This window comes from Ruditapes philippinarum, unplaced genomic scaffold, assembly GCF_026571515.1.
Source record: "Ruditapes philippinarum isolate M1 unplaced genomic scaffold, ASM2657151v2 ctg1454_1_1_1_1, whole genome shotgun sequence".
NCBI classification, from domain to species: Eukaryota; Metazoa; Mollusca; class Bivalvia; order Venerida; family Veneridae; genus Ruditapes; species Ruditapes philippinarum.
The window spans coordinates 19,183-39,836 of NW_026867000.1; the positions used below are offsets into that span (position 1 = coordinate 19,183).

The window sequence follows — 20,654 nt, forward strand, 5'->3', positions numbered from 1 at the left end:
CGTAAACACATGCTAGAAAAAACATTTAAACAAGCTTAAAAAGCTTGATACATATACATGAGCAAACTGCGAAAAAAATGTCTATAAATGGTACGAGCGGTTCTGGTCGAATGAACTCGCACGCAAGTCATTGTTTTAAGTACGGATGTATCGAAATTTTAGATTACTGCAAAATGTGAATGATGTGATGAATAGCAGATAAACTTTCTCCCTGATTTAACACACTGCAGCTTTTTCTAACAGACATAAATTGGTACGTTTGCCTAAAAGTGTGATAACGGTGAGAAAGTTAACCGGACACTAGACGTTGGCAATAAGGTGACATCACGTATGTAAATGTGCTTCAAGTTTCAAAGGGTACTGATGTTCAACGTTTTATTACATTCTTCAATATGCTTAAATAATATTTGATTTAAACGTCAGTCTTAAGGAAATATATCTGGTTATGTATTCTTTTTTTTTTTTCTTTTTTTTTAATTCAAAGTTTCAGTTATAAAGCAAATATCAATCTAATAGACATTTGACACCTGTACTGGCCAGTTTCATGTCTTGAAACATTGTTATTTAAATGTTTACCTATAATGATTTACAGACTATTTGTTTTATCATTTCTAAAGATCTTGCTTTACTTTATATCTCAATATATAGACGTCGTCTATAAAAATATATATAACATACAATGTAATATACAATGTAAATGTAAGCAATATATACAAATCGTCTATTTAATCGATACTGTCTTTAAATAATTGAATGTGTTCAACTAAAATACCAACAACGCTTTGAATTTCTATGAAACATGACAATTATACTTATATTCACGCATTCTATGCTTAAAAGCTAGTAAAACGGGAAATTCATAATAATTCTATTTTCATAAATGAATATTACAGTACTTTATATACAAGGATTATTATCCATCACTTGAGCAAATACTTGCTAATACAAGTGCATGTGAGTAATGGCACATACAGAAAAATAAAGTGATATGCACTTTAAAACACAAGCTAAACACGTCCCATAATATAAAATTAAAAAAATGGAATCGAAATAATGTCTTCATAAAAGTAAGCATGAGCAATTATCACATTTTTAAAGAAAGACAACCTTTTTTAATGAAACGCAAGCATACCTCTCTCAATTTCAATTCTGCATGTAATACGGAAAACATGTGCGTGGATTAAAAGTCTGAAAAACATAAGTAGATATTTAAATGTTCAATACATATAAACTTGTAATTTATGACATAAATATAATGAGGTTTGAATTCGGAACGTTTGTGACCTGTCAAATAAGTCATCGTTTTTAAGGTTTTCAAGCAGTTAAGTTTTAACAAAATATGTTATAAAAATCATTATGAATAACACTACAAATAATAAAAATTTATAGAATTGGTACCTTTTTTCCAATTATAGCCGAAAGTGTGTATAGAAATGGATTTAACGCCGAGTTCAAAGGAAGTATGAACACTGCTGTCCACGCATAAACATCACCAGAGATTGAGTATCCATTCAATGACATAATCCCTGGAATATAGAGATAATATGTCTCATTATCGTCGTTTTTTTATGAAAAGAAAACCATTTTACCAATACTATCAAAGATAGGTGATAAATATTTCGATTTTGATTCGTTACTGAAAACGAGATGTTATTTTTTGAAAAAAAAATGTATATTTTGAAAATTTATCCTACCTCGAACAGATCTCGAAAAAACATAACATTTGAATTGACAACTATAATAAAATGTCATTATAACAGTTTTTTAATAAAGGATTCTTATTCGTTTATTTTAAGATTATATCAAGTGATTCATCTAAGAATTTAACGAATTATACCAATTGCATTCTCAAAATAAGATATTTCGTTCAATTTGATCGGGTATATAGTTATATCGTCAATTTGGAAATAAATAACATATATAAAGTATTCTTTCTTATTTGCGTTAGCACGCTTTGAAGACACTTTAATTTGCATTGTGTGCAAGTAACAAAGCAATAAATCAGAAATTATGAAAACACGCACATGTTTTCCGTATTACTGATTGATTAAGGTCGATATTATAAATTTTTGTTTAAATATACATTATAACACATCATTTCATTTTCTAAACAGTCAATAGAAATTGGCATGCAGATATTCTTTTTTAAATAGCGAACGCGATAAAACTGATTTTTTGTCAGCAAATATCAAAAATGATCTTTCTGAAAACTGTTTACAATTGATAGATTCCTACACTGACCTTTATTTTAATACCAATAGAGTTAACCGAAAAATAGACATTGGCTCTATTGTTCACAAATATGTTGTGATAGAATTCTTTCTGATAAAAAGAGTTTAACAGGTCAGGGATCTATGCATTTCCCAACAAAAATGATAGTTTTATAATTGAGAGTATAAGCAATTGTTAACTCTATCTTATTGTTCGGCATAAAACAACGAGGTCGGTATATACTTATTATATTACCCATTAGTCCTATTGGAAACCAGCAAAGGAAATCGGTTGTTGCAACAAGGATTAGATTTTTTGCTACTTGCAGATCCCTTTGTCTTGATTGCTGTGTTTTCTTGCCACCTATGCTAGATTTTCGAAGTTCTAAGAAGATTGATAACTGACCAAATGCAACAAGGATAAAGGTGCCAAAATTTAAGCCAACAAATATTGAAACGGAATACATCCAGCCCGGAGGTTTATCACGTGACAGCGGTAGTGCAATGCATACTCCAGATCTGGAGTAGAACATGTTCTTGAAATAGCTTGTGTGGAAAATAGGAAACACCGCGAGAGATACTGCAATGACCCAGCAAATTAAACAGCAAATTTTTGCTCTCCTTGGTGTAAACCTTACGTGTCCAAAAGGATATCTGATAACAAGAAGTCTATCAATTGTTATAAGGCATAAGAAGAAGACGCTTGCTTCAGACGATACGGTTGACAAAAATCCGGTTAGAGTACACCATATACTGTTTCGCCATTGGTCGTCCATAAAAATATACCTGTAAAAGAGATTAGATCCTGAATTTGACATTGACTAAGACTTTTATTATGTATAATTTAGCAATCTTAAATGTAAAATATGATAAAATTGTAAAAGAAAAAAGACCTACCTGCCTCTATAAATAGTATCGATAAACGCTATTACAATAAGATATATTCCCATAAGGAAATCTGCAGATGCCAAATTCGTAACAAATATTCCATAACCAATCTTAAGTCGTTGTCTGTCATACACAACACGGTAGACAATTGATGCGAGATTTCCGAGTAATGAAGCTATTCCAACCAGCCATAAAACTGCCTGCAGAATTGGATGTCTCATTAAGTCGTCACAAGATGAAAACTCATTCTTTGGCGGATAACAGTTACTTTCTTTGACATAACAAGGACGTATACAACAAAATTTATACGCCGGTGTACGTAATTCAATCAAAGCAGCAACATCCGAAAAAATTAACTGATGGAATTCAAGTATATTGTTGCCTTCAAAGTTGATCTTTTTAACCGACGTATTTTTAAAAGCAAAATTTTCAATTTTACGAATTTCATTATTTGATATATCAATACTTTCCAATTGCAAATTTGAGAATGTTAAGGTTGCGATTTTCTTTAATTTCGTTCCCGATATTCTTAAAGTTTTAATACTTTGTAAACCTTGAAATGCTGAAGCAGATATTTCTTCTAATTCTGAATTTCCATCAAGATCTAGCTGGACTAGGTGTCGAAGATCTCTAAATACGTTGTCAGAAAGTTTTTTTATTATATTGTGGCTAATGTTAAGTTTCAACAAATTGTTTATGTCTGAAAATGCGTTACTGCTTACAACCTCTATACGACAGTTTGACACATCAAGGAACAACATGAAAGGGAAATGAATGTTTCCTTTTGATAAAATATCTTTAATTCCATGGTTATAGCTTAAGTCGGCGCTTCGAGTTCTCCTTGACAGATCATGTATATCTGAAATATTTAAACTAGCTTTTCGGCAATCAACCGCGCTGTCTACACAATTGCATCTATAATGACATCTAAAACCACACATATGTTCGTCATCTTTATTCATACAGTGAACTTTGCCATCACATACTTGGTGAAGAGGTATACATTGCTTACTGGATAAACACCTAAAACCACCAGCACACGGCACATGTGAGACCTCTGTACAGAAAATAAAAGGAAAATTGATGATGATATAAAAAAAATATTTTCCTAACTTGAAAGACTTATGTTTGTGGTATTGAAGCACACAAGTATATAGACATTCATTGATAGTTTACGATGTCTGGTGTGAGGGGCATAAATTGAATTGTACGAGCAACAACCGTCAATGGACAGGCTCAATCAAACCAAACCTACAACATTTTTAATTTTGCCATTTGGACATTCTTTCTGAATCGCGTTTTTATCTCATTAAGCATTTATTGCAGGTAGATTGAAAAAAATATTGCAAGGAAGTAAAATGAAGTGTATAAAAGAATTAAAGAGATATTATTAACATTAACAAATATACATTGCATATCTGAAAGAAATAAATGCCTAACTATTTATGATAGAGTCCAATTGTAAGATTGCATTTAACTTGAAAGACACCATGATTAGTCCAATACAACAAGAGGACCATGATAACCCGGAATTTGCTCACCAGAAACAAATATTTTTCAGTGTTAGAATTAATTATTCAAGTAAACTTGCGATAGACAAGTCCACATAAACTTCAACTTGCCCCTTTAGCTATATAGATTAACAACACTGATTGTTTTGGTTTTCTCCCCCAAATAAACAAGAGGGCCAAGATGGCCTTAGAAACAAATGTTTTTCATTATTAGAATTAATTATTCAAATAAACTTGCGAGAGGCAAGTCCAGCTAAACATCAATTTGCCCCTCTAGTTATATAGTTTCACAACACTGAGTGTTTTGGTTTTCTCCCCCAAATAAACAAGAGGGCCAATATGGGCTTAGTTCACACACCTGACCCATTGTGTCTTGGTTCACAGTATAAATGAAAATATTTTGTCCTAATATTTTTGAAAGGCTTTGTTAAAAATATCTATGTCGCAAGTGTGTTCCTATGAGACTATGTAGAATAAATGTACAATAAATGACCACTAGAGCAGGATAAATTTTGATTGAGCAATTGTTATAACTTTTGTGAATGACTATATACAGATGCAACATGGAAAATATGTAAAGTGTAGACTTTTGAAGTTTTAAGTTTGGGAACACAGAAATTTATAAAGCTTATTTATACATTCTAAATGGTAATATAACTCTACGTAAAAAATAAATATATGACAAACTATATCAAAGATATCAAAAGTAAGCCAGCTGATATCAACTTTCAATTCAGCCTCAGAAATCTCAAGTCTGTATGTCAAAAACAATAAAATAGGTCAAATGATATAAAAATAACTATTTAAGGTAGGTCAGCTCATATCGAAATTCAATTCAGCACCAGAAAGTAAATTATTGGTCCAATTTCCATGTCTTTATGTCTAAAAGCAAGAAAGTAGGTAAAATGATATCAATTATATCAAAAGTAGGTCAGCAGATATCAAAATTCAATTTGCTGTCAGCTGATATCAAATTCAATTTAACATTAATAATTACACCCATAATCAAAATTTCAAGTTTGTATGTAAAAATCAACAACATGGAAATAGGTAAAATGATATCAAAAATATCAAAAGTAGGTCAGCTGATATCAAAATTCAATTCAGCATCAGAAATTACACTCTTGGTCCAACATATATGCCTTTATGTCACAAAGCAGAAAGTTGTACAAACGATATTAGTAATATCAATAGTAGGTGAGATATAAAAAATTCAATTTTGGGTCAGAAATTGCACCCATTGTCTAAGTTTCAAGTTCGGATATCAATGAACGGGAAACAAGGTCAAGCAAAAATATCAAAGTAGGTCGGCTGATATCAAAATAAGATTTAAAACAAAAAATTACACCCCTATCCAATTTTTTTGAAAAATATATCAAAATATTAAATGTAGGACAGCTATTAGCAAAATTCAATTTAGAATCAATAATTACAACCCTAGAAAAAATTCAAGTCTGTACATCAAAAATGAAAATAAAACAAGAAAGTAGGTCAATTGGTTTCGAAAATATTAAGAACAGCTCAACTGATATCTTAAGGTAGAACTCGACACTTTGCGAACTTTCGAGTAGCGTCTTGAAAATTGGCTTGCAAAAGGTTGACAATATTTCTGTTTAGGTTCCATTGATTTTATTTCAATAGTTTCAGCTAATTTTTGGACACACGGCGTCAAAGTTGACCATCAAAGCCCGTTTTTGAACACGACGTCGTTGCGTATCCTTGGCAACTGTTACGGGTATTTCAACGGCATTGGCGGAGAAAAATATCTTAAAATTCTACAGCATTCGACGGAAATTATTTTTTCCTTTAAGCTGATATAACATTTATTGTTTTATGCCGAAACATGTTTGAAAAATGGAAAGAAAACTGTCAATTTTGTGTAAAATGTGACGTTCAGTTTAACCACATTTTTTGGCTTTAAAGCGGCCCATTAAAAAAATTCTGAAATAAATCTTTGATTTATTTTTTAAACGTCCTTTAAAATGTATACTCAGTCTAAATGACTAAATATAGGGGGTCACAGACTTAATTTTTTCGTCACACATGCCTTTATATCCCCCACCCCTTTGGATAAAAGTCACGTTATCACAGAATTTTACGCCATTATGACCACTTTGGAAAATATATGGATACAGGGTACGAACCGTTAAGGGTACGAAATTCCGAATATTATAGATAGACAGGCAAAAATAGGTGAAATTTGAATACTTAGATGAACGGGACCGTATACCATGCAATACGTATATTACTAATATATACCGTGATCCGTACACTCGTAATAAACGGGAACTTTGTATGATGTCCGTATTTACTAAAATACGTATTCTTTTCATTACAATGTCAGATATTAACAAAATATGACCTTTTTATTCTTGTAAATATACATTTTGTCTATAAAACAGATAATAAAGATGTACTTCAGAGTGAACCACTTTCTACAAGAGGAAAGAAATAATATTCTGATTTGACATTTGTCAGAATAACATTTTAATTAGTAAAACTTTGAGTAAAATGAAATGTTTCCATGTTTTATTAACATGTCAATTGCATACTGATTAAAAGGTCGGTGAACAGAACATATGAAACATCGACAGATCCTTTACAGTGCCCGTAGCATGTACTGATAAAAGACTTACAATAAAATATTGAAATATCTCTATTTTGTATAAAGATTTACAACTCAACACTCCTTTGTGCAGTATCTAGCTCAGGTTATGCTAAACATCCGTAGACGTGTTTTTACAGCGTTTCATTATATTTCATGTTTAAAATACTGTTTTTTAGTTTCCTGTTCAAAATAACCTCGACAATATATTTGGCTATACAGTGAATAATGAATATTTGCAAAGGTCGATTTGATATTGATGTTTTTAATACAACGTTTATGGTGAATCCTCAATTAAACGTTATTTTTAACATTATGATATTCTAAAATGATAAGCAAAACGAGAGAAATGTATAAAAGATGTTTATTTACTTGTAGAATCGAACGTGCTACAAGTATAATCCAACACCCACTTCTAAGCTAACGTTTCAGACCTGACTGTTGCTTCACGCTAATATAATTGACTTAATTTCATTTATTAACCTTTTATTTTAATTTGTCAATATTTCGCACAGTTTTTTTGCATATACCCTGTCAAATTGTTGTAATAGTTTTTGCGTTGCCGTTGAACGCCTGGCGTCATTTTCTATAGATTCGTCTGTTTACAATTCCATATGAACTTAATAATCATGCTTAAAAACAAGAAGAAAATTTGTTTGTTTTTCGTACATTTTTTCAGCAAACATAAATGTCACAAAGTGGAAAGGCGATAATAAATTCAATAAAATGCCCATGATAGATAGACAATTGTTGTTATATATCTAGCAAGGTTCGTTCACTGCTGACAGTTCCTTTTTGTCAAGTAACACGTTATATTGACATGTACCTGTATTTAGACTTGACTAGCCTGAGTTCCAGTCTTTGTTTCTGTTCAGAAAATCGAGTATATATCAAACAGAAAATGTGACTTGCTCGTAAAAAATAGCGCGTATGTTATGAATAAGAAAAATATCAACTCCTAATTCTCAGGCTAAGATTTTAAATTTAAATATGCTTTTTCATCGTCAGGTCTCATTTTAAATTTTAAGCATTTGTAGTGGATTATTGTTGTTGTTTTTTCTTATGTATATAAGGAAAGCTCTTGAACAATTCTCCGGATAAGCTGAACATTATTGCCGCACTTTGAAGTCTCATAGCATTACGTCGAATTTCGTTACAAAATTACTCAAGGGGTGGGTAAATAATATCGCATGTACCGAAATAATTGAGTCGGTGACCCCTAATTTTTTAGTTATTTTGACTAAGTATACATTTTAAAGGACGTTTAAAGAAAAAAATCAAAACTTTATTTCAGGAATTTTTAAATAAGAGGCTTTAAAGCCGAAAATTGAGGCTAAACTGAATGTAAAATTTTACACAAAATTGACTGTTTTTGTTTTCATTTTTCAAACATTTTTCGGCGTAAAACAATAAATGTTATATCAGCTTAAAGGAAAAAATAATTTCCGTCGAATGCTGTAAAATCTAAGATATTGTGTCTGCCAATGGCGTTGAAATACCCGTAACAGTTGCCAAGGATACGCATTTATGTCATGTTTAAAAACGGGCTCTGGTGGTCAATTTTGACGCCGTGTGTTTGAAAATTGGCTGAAACTATTGAAATAAAATCAACGAACCTTATCAGAAATATGGTCAACTTTTTGCATGCCAATTTTCAACGCTACTCAAAAGTTCGCAAAGTGTCGCGTTCTACCTTGATTCAATTACGCACATGAAATAGATGTAAGGTTCAACAGTGTGTCCTAAAAATGATTGGAAGTTTAAATCAAATTCATCAAAAAATGAAAAAAAGTTTAAAAAGCAACTTTTAACTTAATTAAATAAAAAAAACCATACAAACTCATCTTTGTTAGTAAGGTTAAGGAATCAAGATCGCATTTGTGCTAAATAATGCTATGCCACCGCATTCATACAACACTAAATAGAAGTGTAGTAACAGATTATATTTTTTTGTTTCTATACAACTGAACATTGTCATAATGCATAGATCCCTGACATATCTATTCTTATTTTCAGATAAGTGGTTAAAACTATTGTCATTCAAATAAAAGATCAGAGTATATATCAATGCAGTTGAGTCTAGTGAATCTAATTGTAAAGGTCACAGAGCCTAAATTTAATGACTGTACATCAAGGACAACACAGTAAGACACTTTGTCAAAATCTAGGTCAGCTAATATCAAAGTTCACTTTATATACAAATCTGTGCACATGGTTCAAATTTCAAGAGCTGTACATCAAAAGGGACAAGAAAGTAGGTCACATCATTCAAAAGTCTACAGGTCACCTGATATCAAAGTTCAATTTTACAACTACAATTGTGCACATGGTCAAATTTTCATTGCTGTACCCACCAAAGGACAAGAAGAAGGTCAATGTCCCGTTGGGCAAAGGCGGAATTTTTGACCCAAGAGAATTAATTCAAAAACAATCTTGCATACAGGTCCACGCAAACAAAGTTTTCATGCCAAATAATCTAAGCTGTAAGCTTTCCCCAATTCAGAAAACATTTGTTTTAGTTGCTGTTTTTACTATGTGTACATAATTAGAATCAATGCTCACGCGCAGGTCCAAATTTGACACCAGGGGAACAATTTGAACATATTTGGTAGAGGACCTCTGGATGATATCATATACCAATTTTCAAAGCTACATGCCTTGACATTGTACCATCAGACAGTAAGATTTTTTGGATTTTTTTACTATATGTATATTGGGAAAAATCAGACACCCCCGGGGCGGGCCAATTTTGATACCCAGGGCTAAAATTTGTACAATCTTGCTTGAGGTTCACTACGCAAAGTCTCATGCAAAATATCCAACCTCTAGCCTTTGTCAATCTAGAGAAGACGATATTTTAAAGTTTTTACTATATACATACATGCATAAAGAAAACCTATGACCCCCGAGGCGGGGCTTATTTTGACACTAGAGGCAAATTTGAACAACTTTGGTTTAGTACCTATAGAGGATATCATATAACAAATATCAAAGCTCTATGACTTGTACCTTCAGACAATAAGATTATTTCTTTTACTATAAATTATGTACATATTGAAAATCAATGACCCCCGGGGCGGGGCCAAATTTGAACCCAGGGCTATAATTTGAACAATCTTGCTAGAGATTCACTACACAATGTTTCATGAAAAATATCTAACCTCTGGCATTTGTCAATTTCGAGAAGATAATTTTTTAAAGTTTTTACTATATACATAAAAGGAAAACCTATGACCCCGGGGCGGGGCTAATTTGACACTAGAGGTAAAATTTGAACAACTTTGGAAGAGGACCTATAGATGCTATCATATACCAAATATCAAACCTCTTAGACAAGAAGGTATTTTAAGTTTTTACTATATGTTCATCAAGTGAAGACCAATGACCCCGAGCTTGGGGCCGATTTTGACCCCATGGCTATAATTTGAACAATCTTGGTATAGGTCTATTAGACAATGCCCTATGCAAAATATCTAAGCTCTAGGCCTTTTCGGTCTTTACAAGAAGATTTTTAAAATTTATTCTTATAATTCCTTTTGGTTGCCACGACAACTACATTTCTGCATGGAATGAAACTCTTTAAACAACTTTGGCAGCCCTTCACCAAAGGATCAATCCTACCAAGTTAGGTTGAAATTGACAAGTGGTTTTTCATAAGAAGATTTTTTAAGTTCACTATGTAATCCTTATAACACACAAACATACACACGCACGCACGCACGCACGCGCACCCACACACACACACACTCTCTCTCTCACAGGTGAATGCCAGATGCAGATGCTGTGGTAGCATAGCAAAATGTAATCTTTATTTAGGCCTAAGTTTAATCACAAGAGAAAATTCTTAACCTACAAGTAACTCTGCAGAAAGATTAATAGTATGATGCAATGGTGTCTAATTTCTAGAGGTGAAAATTATTTACACAAACAGAAGATTGTTTTATTTCATTATTACATAGCTAAACAAAATAAACCCGGAAAAAAAAGTAATGACACAACACTAAATAGTACCAGAAATATTTTTGTTCTATACAATTGAACTTTGCCATAGTGCATGTCAATTGAGGTTTGGGGTCAGTGTCATATTTTAACATGTTAAACGAGAAACACTGTGCAGACATGTATACTGTTCAGATACGAAATCACATAGTGTAATAATTGATTCAATATAACAGTTTTTTACTTGATAAAAATATAGCTTTTTTTTGAAAAATGCATAACATGTTCACATGTATGAAAGACATTCCAACATGAATTTTTCCCCTTGATTAAACTATAATTTGAAGAAATTCCATGGCCTCTAGAGGCCCCCATAAGGTGCTAATCAAATTAATATGAGCAATTTGGATAAAATACTACCTAAGAATACTACATGCAAAATTTTGATATGCATCTATCAATTTCTTCAGAAGAAGGAGATTTTATTTTTCTATTTTAGCTCTAGAGACTATTTAAAGGGAACGGTCAAATTAATTTGAGCATATTTGATAAAATACTACCTAAGAATGCTACAGACAAAGATTTTGTGATCATCCATCAATTAGCTCTGAAGAAGAAAATGTCTCACGGTTTTGATAATTTTTAGCTTCTGTAACAATGATCCTACAGCACAAATTTATAGTAAATCAGTCCAGCGGTTTCAGAGAAAAATATAAATGTTGACGCATGACGACGGGCAACAAACGCCGGAGCATCCCTTTTGATACTTATAGTTCAACCTGAACAAGAGCCAATAATATACAAACCATTTGACGATTAACAAGCTGTACATGTAAGAATTCTGTAACTTAAAATTGAAAGAAAGCAAACAAAACCATGGGGATGGTTGAACATTAGCTGACAATTAATTATTTATTTTCAACAGGATGTAAGTTTTCAACAAAATTATTTGCTAAGAGCTGACGTATGTATATAAGCCTTAACATTCATTATCAAACCAACCTTTGCATATTTCTGGAAAATGCCTGTATCCTATCGAATGTAGTGAACTCCATTTATTGATGCGTACATCTTTTACAAATTCGTACGTGTAATCAATGTTTGTCAAAAAGCTGAAATTTCTGATGACACGATATATGGTAAATTCTTGTCTATATATATTAGAAAACATAATCCTAGCAACTGTAGATGACTCAACACTATCTTCAATAAAAATAAGAAACTTCCCTACATCGTTTTTAAACTGTAAAGATGGCAGAAAATTTCTAGCCAAAGTCTTATATGTGCAATCGGAACTTAATTTATCGAAGCTATCAATGTTTTCTTCGCGTATTTCTAACAGTCGATGTTTAAGAGGAAAGTCGTCAAATCTTGTCTTCGCCTGGTAGGTAAGTACTCTAACTTTATTGTTTCCATGCTTGAATTGTTTTGCTAATAATGCTGAGGCCTTTTTACTACTTGTCTGTTGTTTTGTATCCTCTATCAAAATGATAACTTCTTTGTCCCCACTAACACATGCTGAAAAGTACACACAAAACATCATGCATTTTATGTGGACTTTCTACATGAATAAGTGCATGATATATATCGTAAAATGAAATTGCTAAGTCATTACACTCCAAGAACGTATGTGGATAAACATTTAGTACATACAGCAATTGTGTTCGTCCTGTTCACCAGGACACTGGGCCATCCCGTCACACACAAATCGAAGAGCAATGCAAAAGCTATCTGGACATTTAACTGTATTTGGGGGGCAAACGAAATCCTCTGAAACAGAAATGTAAGTACCTTGATAATTGTAAGTATAATATAATCCTGATAGCTTTGTAGACGATTAACTGTTGAATTCCGGTTATGATGAATAAATAGTTTTATTTCATAAGAAGTAATCTTTAAACAGATTTGTTCTTCCTCATTTTACAGTAGAGTCTCATAGAGTTGGAATACCTTTTTGAACTTAGATAACTAATAATTCATTTCCTGCAAATTTCATTTAAGCACGACTTTACTCATGACTGATATACGGTTAAGCATGGAAAAAAGCATGTTTCCATGCATACCAAAAGATTACAAAAGTAAAATTCAAAATTGAAAAATGACTTTTCGCCAGATCGACGTACCGTTCACTACCATTTTATAAATTATATGTATTGGTATTAATCTTTGTAATAGGGTTGACAGTTTTGATGAAATAACAAGACAGGTACGGAATTTCCGACAGTATTGATAAAAGTTACATTAAACATTGGAAATCTGAGGTGTCACAGTCCCATTGAGCTATTGAGTCAAACTTGGACAGAAGTCTGACCGTAAAACTATTGGGTTACGTCTGGTAAATACCAAAACTCATTAAGTAATTGGTCATTAGATTTTAATTTGATAAACGGTAAGCGATTTCAATTTCAAGATAATTGTTACTTCCACTTAGACCAATTTTCTTTTAATAATGTGGGTGGGAGATGATTTGTACCAGAAATGTAGAATAATTTCAGATCTACAGATGGTCTGTTTATAACTGTTATTACTTAGAATGAATAGAAATATATTAAAATCTTTACTAAGAGTTTCTCAAAAGATGACAAAACTATTAATCTTAGATTAGATTTTACTGAAAACAGTTATTCAAATGTATGTAAAACTAACAAAGACTTATATAATCGTTAAAATATTAAATGTATTTCATATATTGTGGCATTTTACTTACCACAGTCTTGCAGGTGAATTCCTGACCTACAACCAGTCATATAACCCGCTTCATCGACATCATATTTACATACCTCAGATTTTGGTATCGTCGTATTGTCCCCATAACAAACATACATATTTTCATCGTATTTTTCTGTAGCGCCTGTTTTAAAAGTCTTTACATTTGATATTTTAATGCATAAATTATTTCGTCTATGAAAACTCGTTACAAATGTATCTTTGTTATACGAGTATTTGAAGAAAATTACTTCAAACAAAGAATTCTATGTGGGGTATCTATTGCATGTTAAACGTTGCAACATTCAATGAATTAAAATTTTGTTCTATATCAAATATTTATAGTGTATAACTCTAATTTTGTATTCTGTACCATAATATTTATTCAATCCTACTGAATATTGGTTCATCATAAAAAATATATGTGTGTGATAATTTTCTAGATGTATGTTTGAAAATATATATTATATAATTAAAAATATTTATTGTATATATCTACTTAAAAATATTTATTCGATAATTTGAATCACGGGATAGAACACTTAGCATACTAAGCCTCGCCTATAAATTAAGCACGAATTTCTGATAAAGCGTTATCATCCTGATTAAACTAGACTATATTGTAGTGGAAATGATCAGCGTCCCTGTGAATGTCACTTGAAAATATTGCATATGCTTAATCCTCCTTATAAATGTATATATGTATGTCTAAAAATGGAAATAGATTTTTAAGTCTTCAGGACATACAATCTTATAATGGTGGTTTTTTATATGCCTAATAATTTAATCACGATATGAACCTATGATGATATCATGTAAGATGCATTTACATAGAAATACACGGAACATAAATCTGAATATATCCCCGATATAAAACGCAAAGTACCAAGAAGAAACATTAACAAATCAAAATGTGTTAATGCAATGTGCATTTAAACGACTTTAAATTATGACGATAACGACATCGCTAGCGAGCAGCTCTTTACTCATAAGAAGGCCAATACGTATTTCACATATTGATTTCGGCTGCTCAAAAACCTAAACATGTCTCTGTACAAGTCGGTATCATACTGTACTGTAATAGACTGTATGATTATAAATGAGCTCTTGTAATGACACAAACTTCCGCTTTTTCCTTCTGTAACTTAATTGCTGGAATCTTTCCACTTGCAATAAACCATTATATGACATATATTAACATTATTTTGCTGCATGATAATGTATCATACATAGGAGAAAATAAACGAATAATACAACTGAGAACAAAAATTATCATTATTAAAAAATAAATACATATAACGCATAACCAATTTTGAACGGGACTGTTAAATTGTTAAAAAAATATTTCACCATAAGACCATTTCGTAGAATAGTAAAATGATTTATACAATTGTAAACAAAGAACATAATAAGCACACTGGCCATAGCTTTCACTGACGCGGTAGTTCATCGAAGCGGCGGTGGAGATTTCGTCGTAGAAGTGGTGGATAAAATTTGGCTGTTTGCTGCTGTCGGTAAGTTTTTGACTGAATTTTGCTTTATGCTTTAATATTTTACTCGAAACACTTATTGAGACTGGAGCCCACATATCTACTTTTTAAACTTAGTACACGCACACGGTGAAAATTCATTGTCATTTGTGCAATCACTTCTGGCCAGTTTGACGAGGGGACGCCACTTTTTGCCTAATTTTGGTTTAAACACGTATACATGTGTGCAAAACGACTCCTAAATACGCCAACATTACATGGTATGTATAATAAATGCGCAAAACAACCATATTTTGGAACTTTTGACAAGTGCTATTGCATTTTTTAAAAAAAGAATAAACAAAACTTCATTACAGCGCAGATGGCGGTCAATTTAATTGCAACGCAGTGCGTTTGTCCCGATACAGTTATTTACTTGACATAACTCATTTTTCAATAGAGTACAAAACTTTTCTTTCTTTGACATCAGAGAAACGCGTTTCTTTACTTAAATTGAAATAATATGATTATTGATGCAAATAGATATTCGAGTGACGCTTCTATTTTCCTTCCACTGTAATATCTTTGGTAGAATAGGATACGTTCAACCTGGGACTTAAAATGACCTTGAGTTCGAGGTTGAACAACAAACATGTTATAGAAAATCCCGTAAAGATTAACAGATTTTGCCTCTTAAATTTGAAAAGCAATCTCAGTTTTGAATGCCATTGTGTAATATTACCATACTGAGAACACCAATTCATAACTGTATCATAGTTTGGAGACCTTTCTATTGAAAATGTGTCAATTGTATACATATACATTCAAAATGCGTTATCTGGAGAGCAGTTTGCCTGTGATACAAAAGAGTTTCCTATTGCGTCAACAGTGAACGTGTTTTTATTTTTGCCTATGATACAAAAGAGTTTCCTGTGGCGACAACATGGAACGTGTTTTTGTCTTTGCCTATGATACAAAAGAGCTTTTGTAGACCAATAGCCACAGTGATATTGTTTTAAACAGTGCGCATCATGTGTATATGTAAAGATTTCATATATATATCTTAAAATCTTATATTTTGTTAAAAAGAAACATAATATGAGAAATAAGAAAACAACAGTCTTTAAGTTTCCAGGCCTAACTCAGACTGTGAAGTACGTGGTCGCTTTAGGTTCAGTACATAATTATTGAACACGTTTGATAAAATATTACTACTTTATTCAACCAAGACTTAAATGAATTAAATAATAGAAAATATACGTTTATCACTTTTCCAAAATAAATAGAGTTTACAGTTAAAACTTAACAAAATGACTGAAACAATAACATTTCAGGACGTATTTGGAGTCAGAATTAAAACTTTTTCTAAACTTTGCATTAGAGAAAACCATTCACTGATCTCGTTTACAAGTTTAATATTTGAAAAGTTAATAAGATCCATTTTTCTTATTTCTATTAGCTAACTTTCTCTGTATTTGTAACTAGTAAGATTAGAATATGGAGTTTTTCTTAATTTGCTTTATTTGTGACATTTATCTAAGAAAATGGTATGTGATTTCAAAAATGTTATGTTTTTAAAGAATTAAAATTACATCCTCTGAAAAAGTTAACATATATATTTCATGGTGAAAATACAAAAATGTATGGAAAAATATACTGAAAAACATTACAAAAGGAAATAATTTTCAGACGTATGTATAAGTTACATGTGTATCTGCCCCTGAGATTACCCCAAATAAGTAAAAAAAAAATGAAATGCATGTGCAGAAAATGACATCGATGACCCCTAAACTGTTTTGGCTTGAAATGTTATCAAATCATATTCTAACATCATGCCACGTTTCAAGAATATATGTAGGACAACTTTTATTTTGCCTATATATTATTAAAATACTGTACGCTTGTTACGTCGGTTTCCGTTGAATAAACGTGCAGTATTGTAATATTAGTTATAAAGATTTTAACATTTTATATGACGTTTCTTGCTGAACCGCTAAGCTAAGGTTTTGTTGCAATCGTTTATATACGGCATATAACCCGTAAAAATCTTCATAACAAATTTATAATACAGCAAGCATTTTTTTATAGAAAAAATATTTCGTCATAAATTGACAGCACCCGTGTATATTATTAGTTATAAAGATTGCTGACAGGTTATATGGCCCTATATAAACGGCTGTTTGTAAATATAACCCGAGAAGTTAGGCGATGGTTAAATTGCATACAGCCTTTTATATACGGCCATAATCCTGTCAACAATCTATATAACGAATATATTATACAGCACGCATCATTTTTTTTTTGGAGAAAAGGTAAGATTTCTTCATGTATCGACAGTAGCCGTGTATATAAACGTCACGATTATTCATGAAAAGCGACGTTACAAACGTGCAGTATTATAAAAAGCTATATATAACTGTTATATAGATATATTTAATATCAGACAGGATTATCTACCGTTTACTGTCGGTACAGCCGGGAATATTTGCTCTCGGGTAACTGTTTAACGGCCGATCGGCAGATTCTCGTTACCGCAGTAAATAGTTAACCTCCAGCTAGACATTCCGGTCTGTACCGATAGCCAGTGTAAGATACTAATAATATATAATCATATTGTTTTAAACACTAAAAGAAACATTTCTCTGAGGCCAACGTAAGAAAAGGGTTATTCTTAACTGAAAAAAAGCGTAATGTCAAAACCCTCACAATAGACATTAATGGCATCGGGACCACCGCACTGCGTTGCAATCGAATCCACCGCCGTCTGCGTTGTAATCATTTTTTTGTCAATTATGTTATCAAAAAGACAATAACAATTTTCAAGAATTCCAAATAATGGTTGTTTTGTGCACGTATTATACATATGATGTGATGCTGGTGCTTTAAATGGCCGTTTTGCACACATTTGTACGTGTTTTAACTTAAAACAGGTAAAAGTAGCGACCACACGTCAAATTGTACATAAGTGTTGCATAAATGGTAATGAATTGCACCGTGTATGTATAATAAGTTGGAAAAGTACATATGTGGATTTCAGTCTCACTAGGTGTCTCCAACATAAAGTAAAATTCAATTTTAAACTTACTGACAGCAGCAAACGGCCATCCTTTATCCACCGCTTCTGCGACAAAATCTCCATCGCCGCTGCAATGAACCCTCCGCTGCAGGGAAAGCTGTGTGATAACAATTGCATTAATATTTATTATCTTAAATTCCTTAGTTAGAGTAGCTACTGTCGAACGTCGTTTATAATGTCCGTTGTCAATCGCATGCCAATTTTAAACGTCTCTTCCGGCGATTGACGTCACCAACGTCCTTGAAAATTTCTTTCGGCCTCTCCCTTATTTTTCTTTTTTTTTCACTTTCTCAATCATCCTTTCTTAATCATTTATGTCAATCAAAACCATGCTGTGGCTACATTAATCTTTTCCCTTTTTCCATTATCCCTTTCTACGTTTTAGTCAGTTTCTCTTTTACTATTGACACAATTTCTTATTGATCGAATTCCGTGACGTTCCGACGGCATAATTTCAATGCGAGGTTTTGTTTTTCAAGAGACATATAAATTGTGAGTGCAACGATAAAAGTAGTTTATTGTAAATGAAGTAATTTTTTCTGCCATCGTCAAAAATGGCGTATTTTAAAATCTAATTGTGCCATATTGTAAAATATACGCTTCATAAAGCGCCTATAGTCAGCGCATTTCTATGCACTGCGCCGTGTGTGCATTGACATGTTTTTTTATTCGCTGTAAAGTACAAGCTATTTGCGTTATCAAATTAGATAATTCATCAAGTTTACAGATTAAATGTGATATATAACAATAATTGATAGTTTGAAAATTCTTCAATTGACAGTCCCAGCCAGTCTTTTTTAATAATCCCTCGTATGTCCTGAAGACTTTCAAAAATAATAAGCATTTTTTTCTCACTTAAATGTGGCTCTAACATTTTATTTTTAGCTTTTTGTCACGATACCAACCACCGTTTTAAACAGCAAAGAGAGTGTATGAAGTATGAATATAAATTTGATTCTTTTTAATGCAACATCAAGATTGCAGTACTATGTCTTTTAAATGAGAGAATAATCTTAAATGTAATAAAACATTTTCGAACAGATATTATATATTTTGTTTGTCTGCCTTATAGGCTGAAGAATTAATATTAATCAAACATAAAATCACAGAGTATTTTGCAACGTTCTATATTTCGTACTTTGAATGCACTATTTATATAATCAAATAACTAAAAGATGTTGTTCAATAAAGACTAAACTGTTTCTCATTGAACTTAACTACATGTAAACCAACCAACGAATAACCGTCTCCTTTTGAAAAAGAAATATTTGCAAAATCCAAAATTTAGAGCAATAAAATAAAAGTAGGAGATAACTGCAGGATCTGTGCGGAAAAGATCATAAGAAGTATCGAAAGTGCAATCACACTCAATCAATATTAGTATTCTGTTTTCAACACTATAACGTTTAGGAATTGATAGTTGCGCGAAAGATCAGATAACAGTAGCATCCTTGACAACTTTTTACACTTTTAAAAAGGTATTTAGACCCTCTATAATCAAGTACATTCTGGAATAGGGCAATTCATTCAAATACTTTAGACATTTAAGAATTTAAATCATTGATATGTAAATCGGAGTTGTAAAACCTCACAACGACGTCATTAAACTGTACATGTCTATGTATTGCGTATAACACGAAGAAGACTTACTTTGAGTACATGAAATTTTGTTTATTCTGATGTCGACTGGAACTTTTTTTTCTATCACATCACTTTCAACTTCTATTTGTCCCTTTCTGTAAATTGTGAAGTAAGTACGGTTTTTTCGAACAATGCCACCTTCATTACAAGCCTTGGGTTGTGATACACTTTTTCTTAATATATTTTTTGCTCGTCTGTATTATTGAAAGAAAATACAAATCTTGTCAAGCATTATATATCGTACTTAAGAAAATAAAAATAATAAAAATGCCATTGAAATATCACTTTAAAATTTACAACAATGCATGTACAAACATATTTTACAGCAATGTTTAAATGTATTATGTATTTTAAAACAATACACTTTACATGAATGCCTTTTTATGCAGTGCACACATGCATTTAACATTACTTTTGCAAACCTGTACAGTTTGAATTTATTTCACTGAGAATTATCTTACAGTTCTGCATTTACGGCACATCTATACCCTTTCAACGGCATTTTACATATGTGTACAAAAACATATGACAATAATACATTTACTGTAATGATATTTACAGTCCACCTTACACCATTGTATTAATGAAATTGCCACAATTTCGAATAAC

General features: G+C 31.8%; 1 protein-coding gene across 1 annotated transcript; it reads right to left on the bottom strand.

Annotated features, from left to right (window-relative positions):
- Positions 1-637: 637 nt before the first annotated feature.
- Positions 638-20,236, bottom strand: LOC132734466 (G-protein coupled receptor GRL101-like). Its single transcript, XM_060721207.1, has 8 exons — positions 20,055-20,236; positions 13,861-14,004; positions 12,807-12,923; positions 12,156-12,671; positions 3,108-4,155; positions 2,467-2,996; positions 1,399-1,526; positions 638-655 (listed from the first exon to the last, which is right to left on the bottom strand). Exons 2-8 carry the CDS (start codon positions 13,976-13,978, stop codon positions 638-640), a joined length of 2,475 nt encoding a protein of 824 aa, XP_060577190.1. The 5' UTR covers positions 13,979-14,004; positions 20,055-20,236.
- Positions 20,237-20,654: the final 418 nt, after the last annotated feature.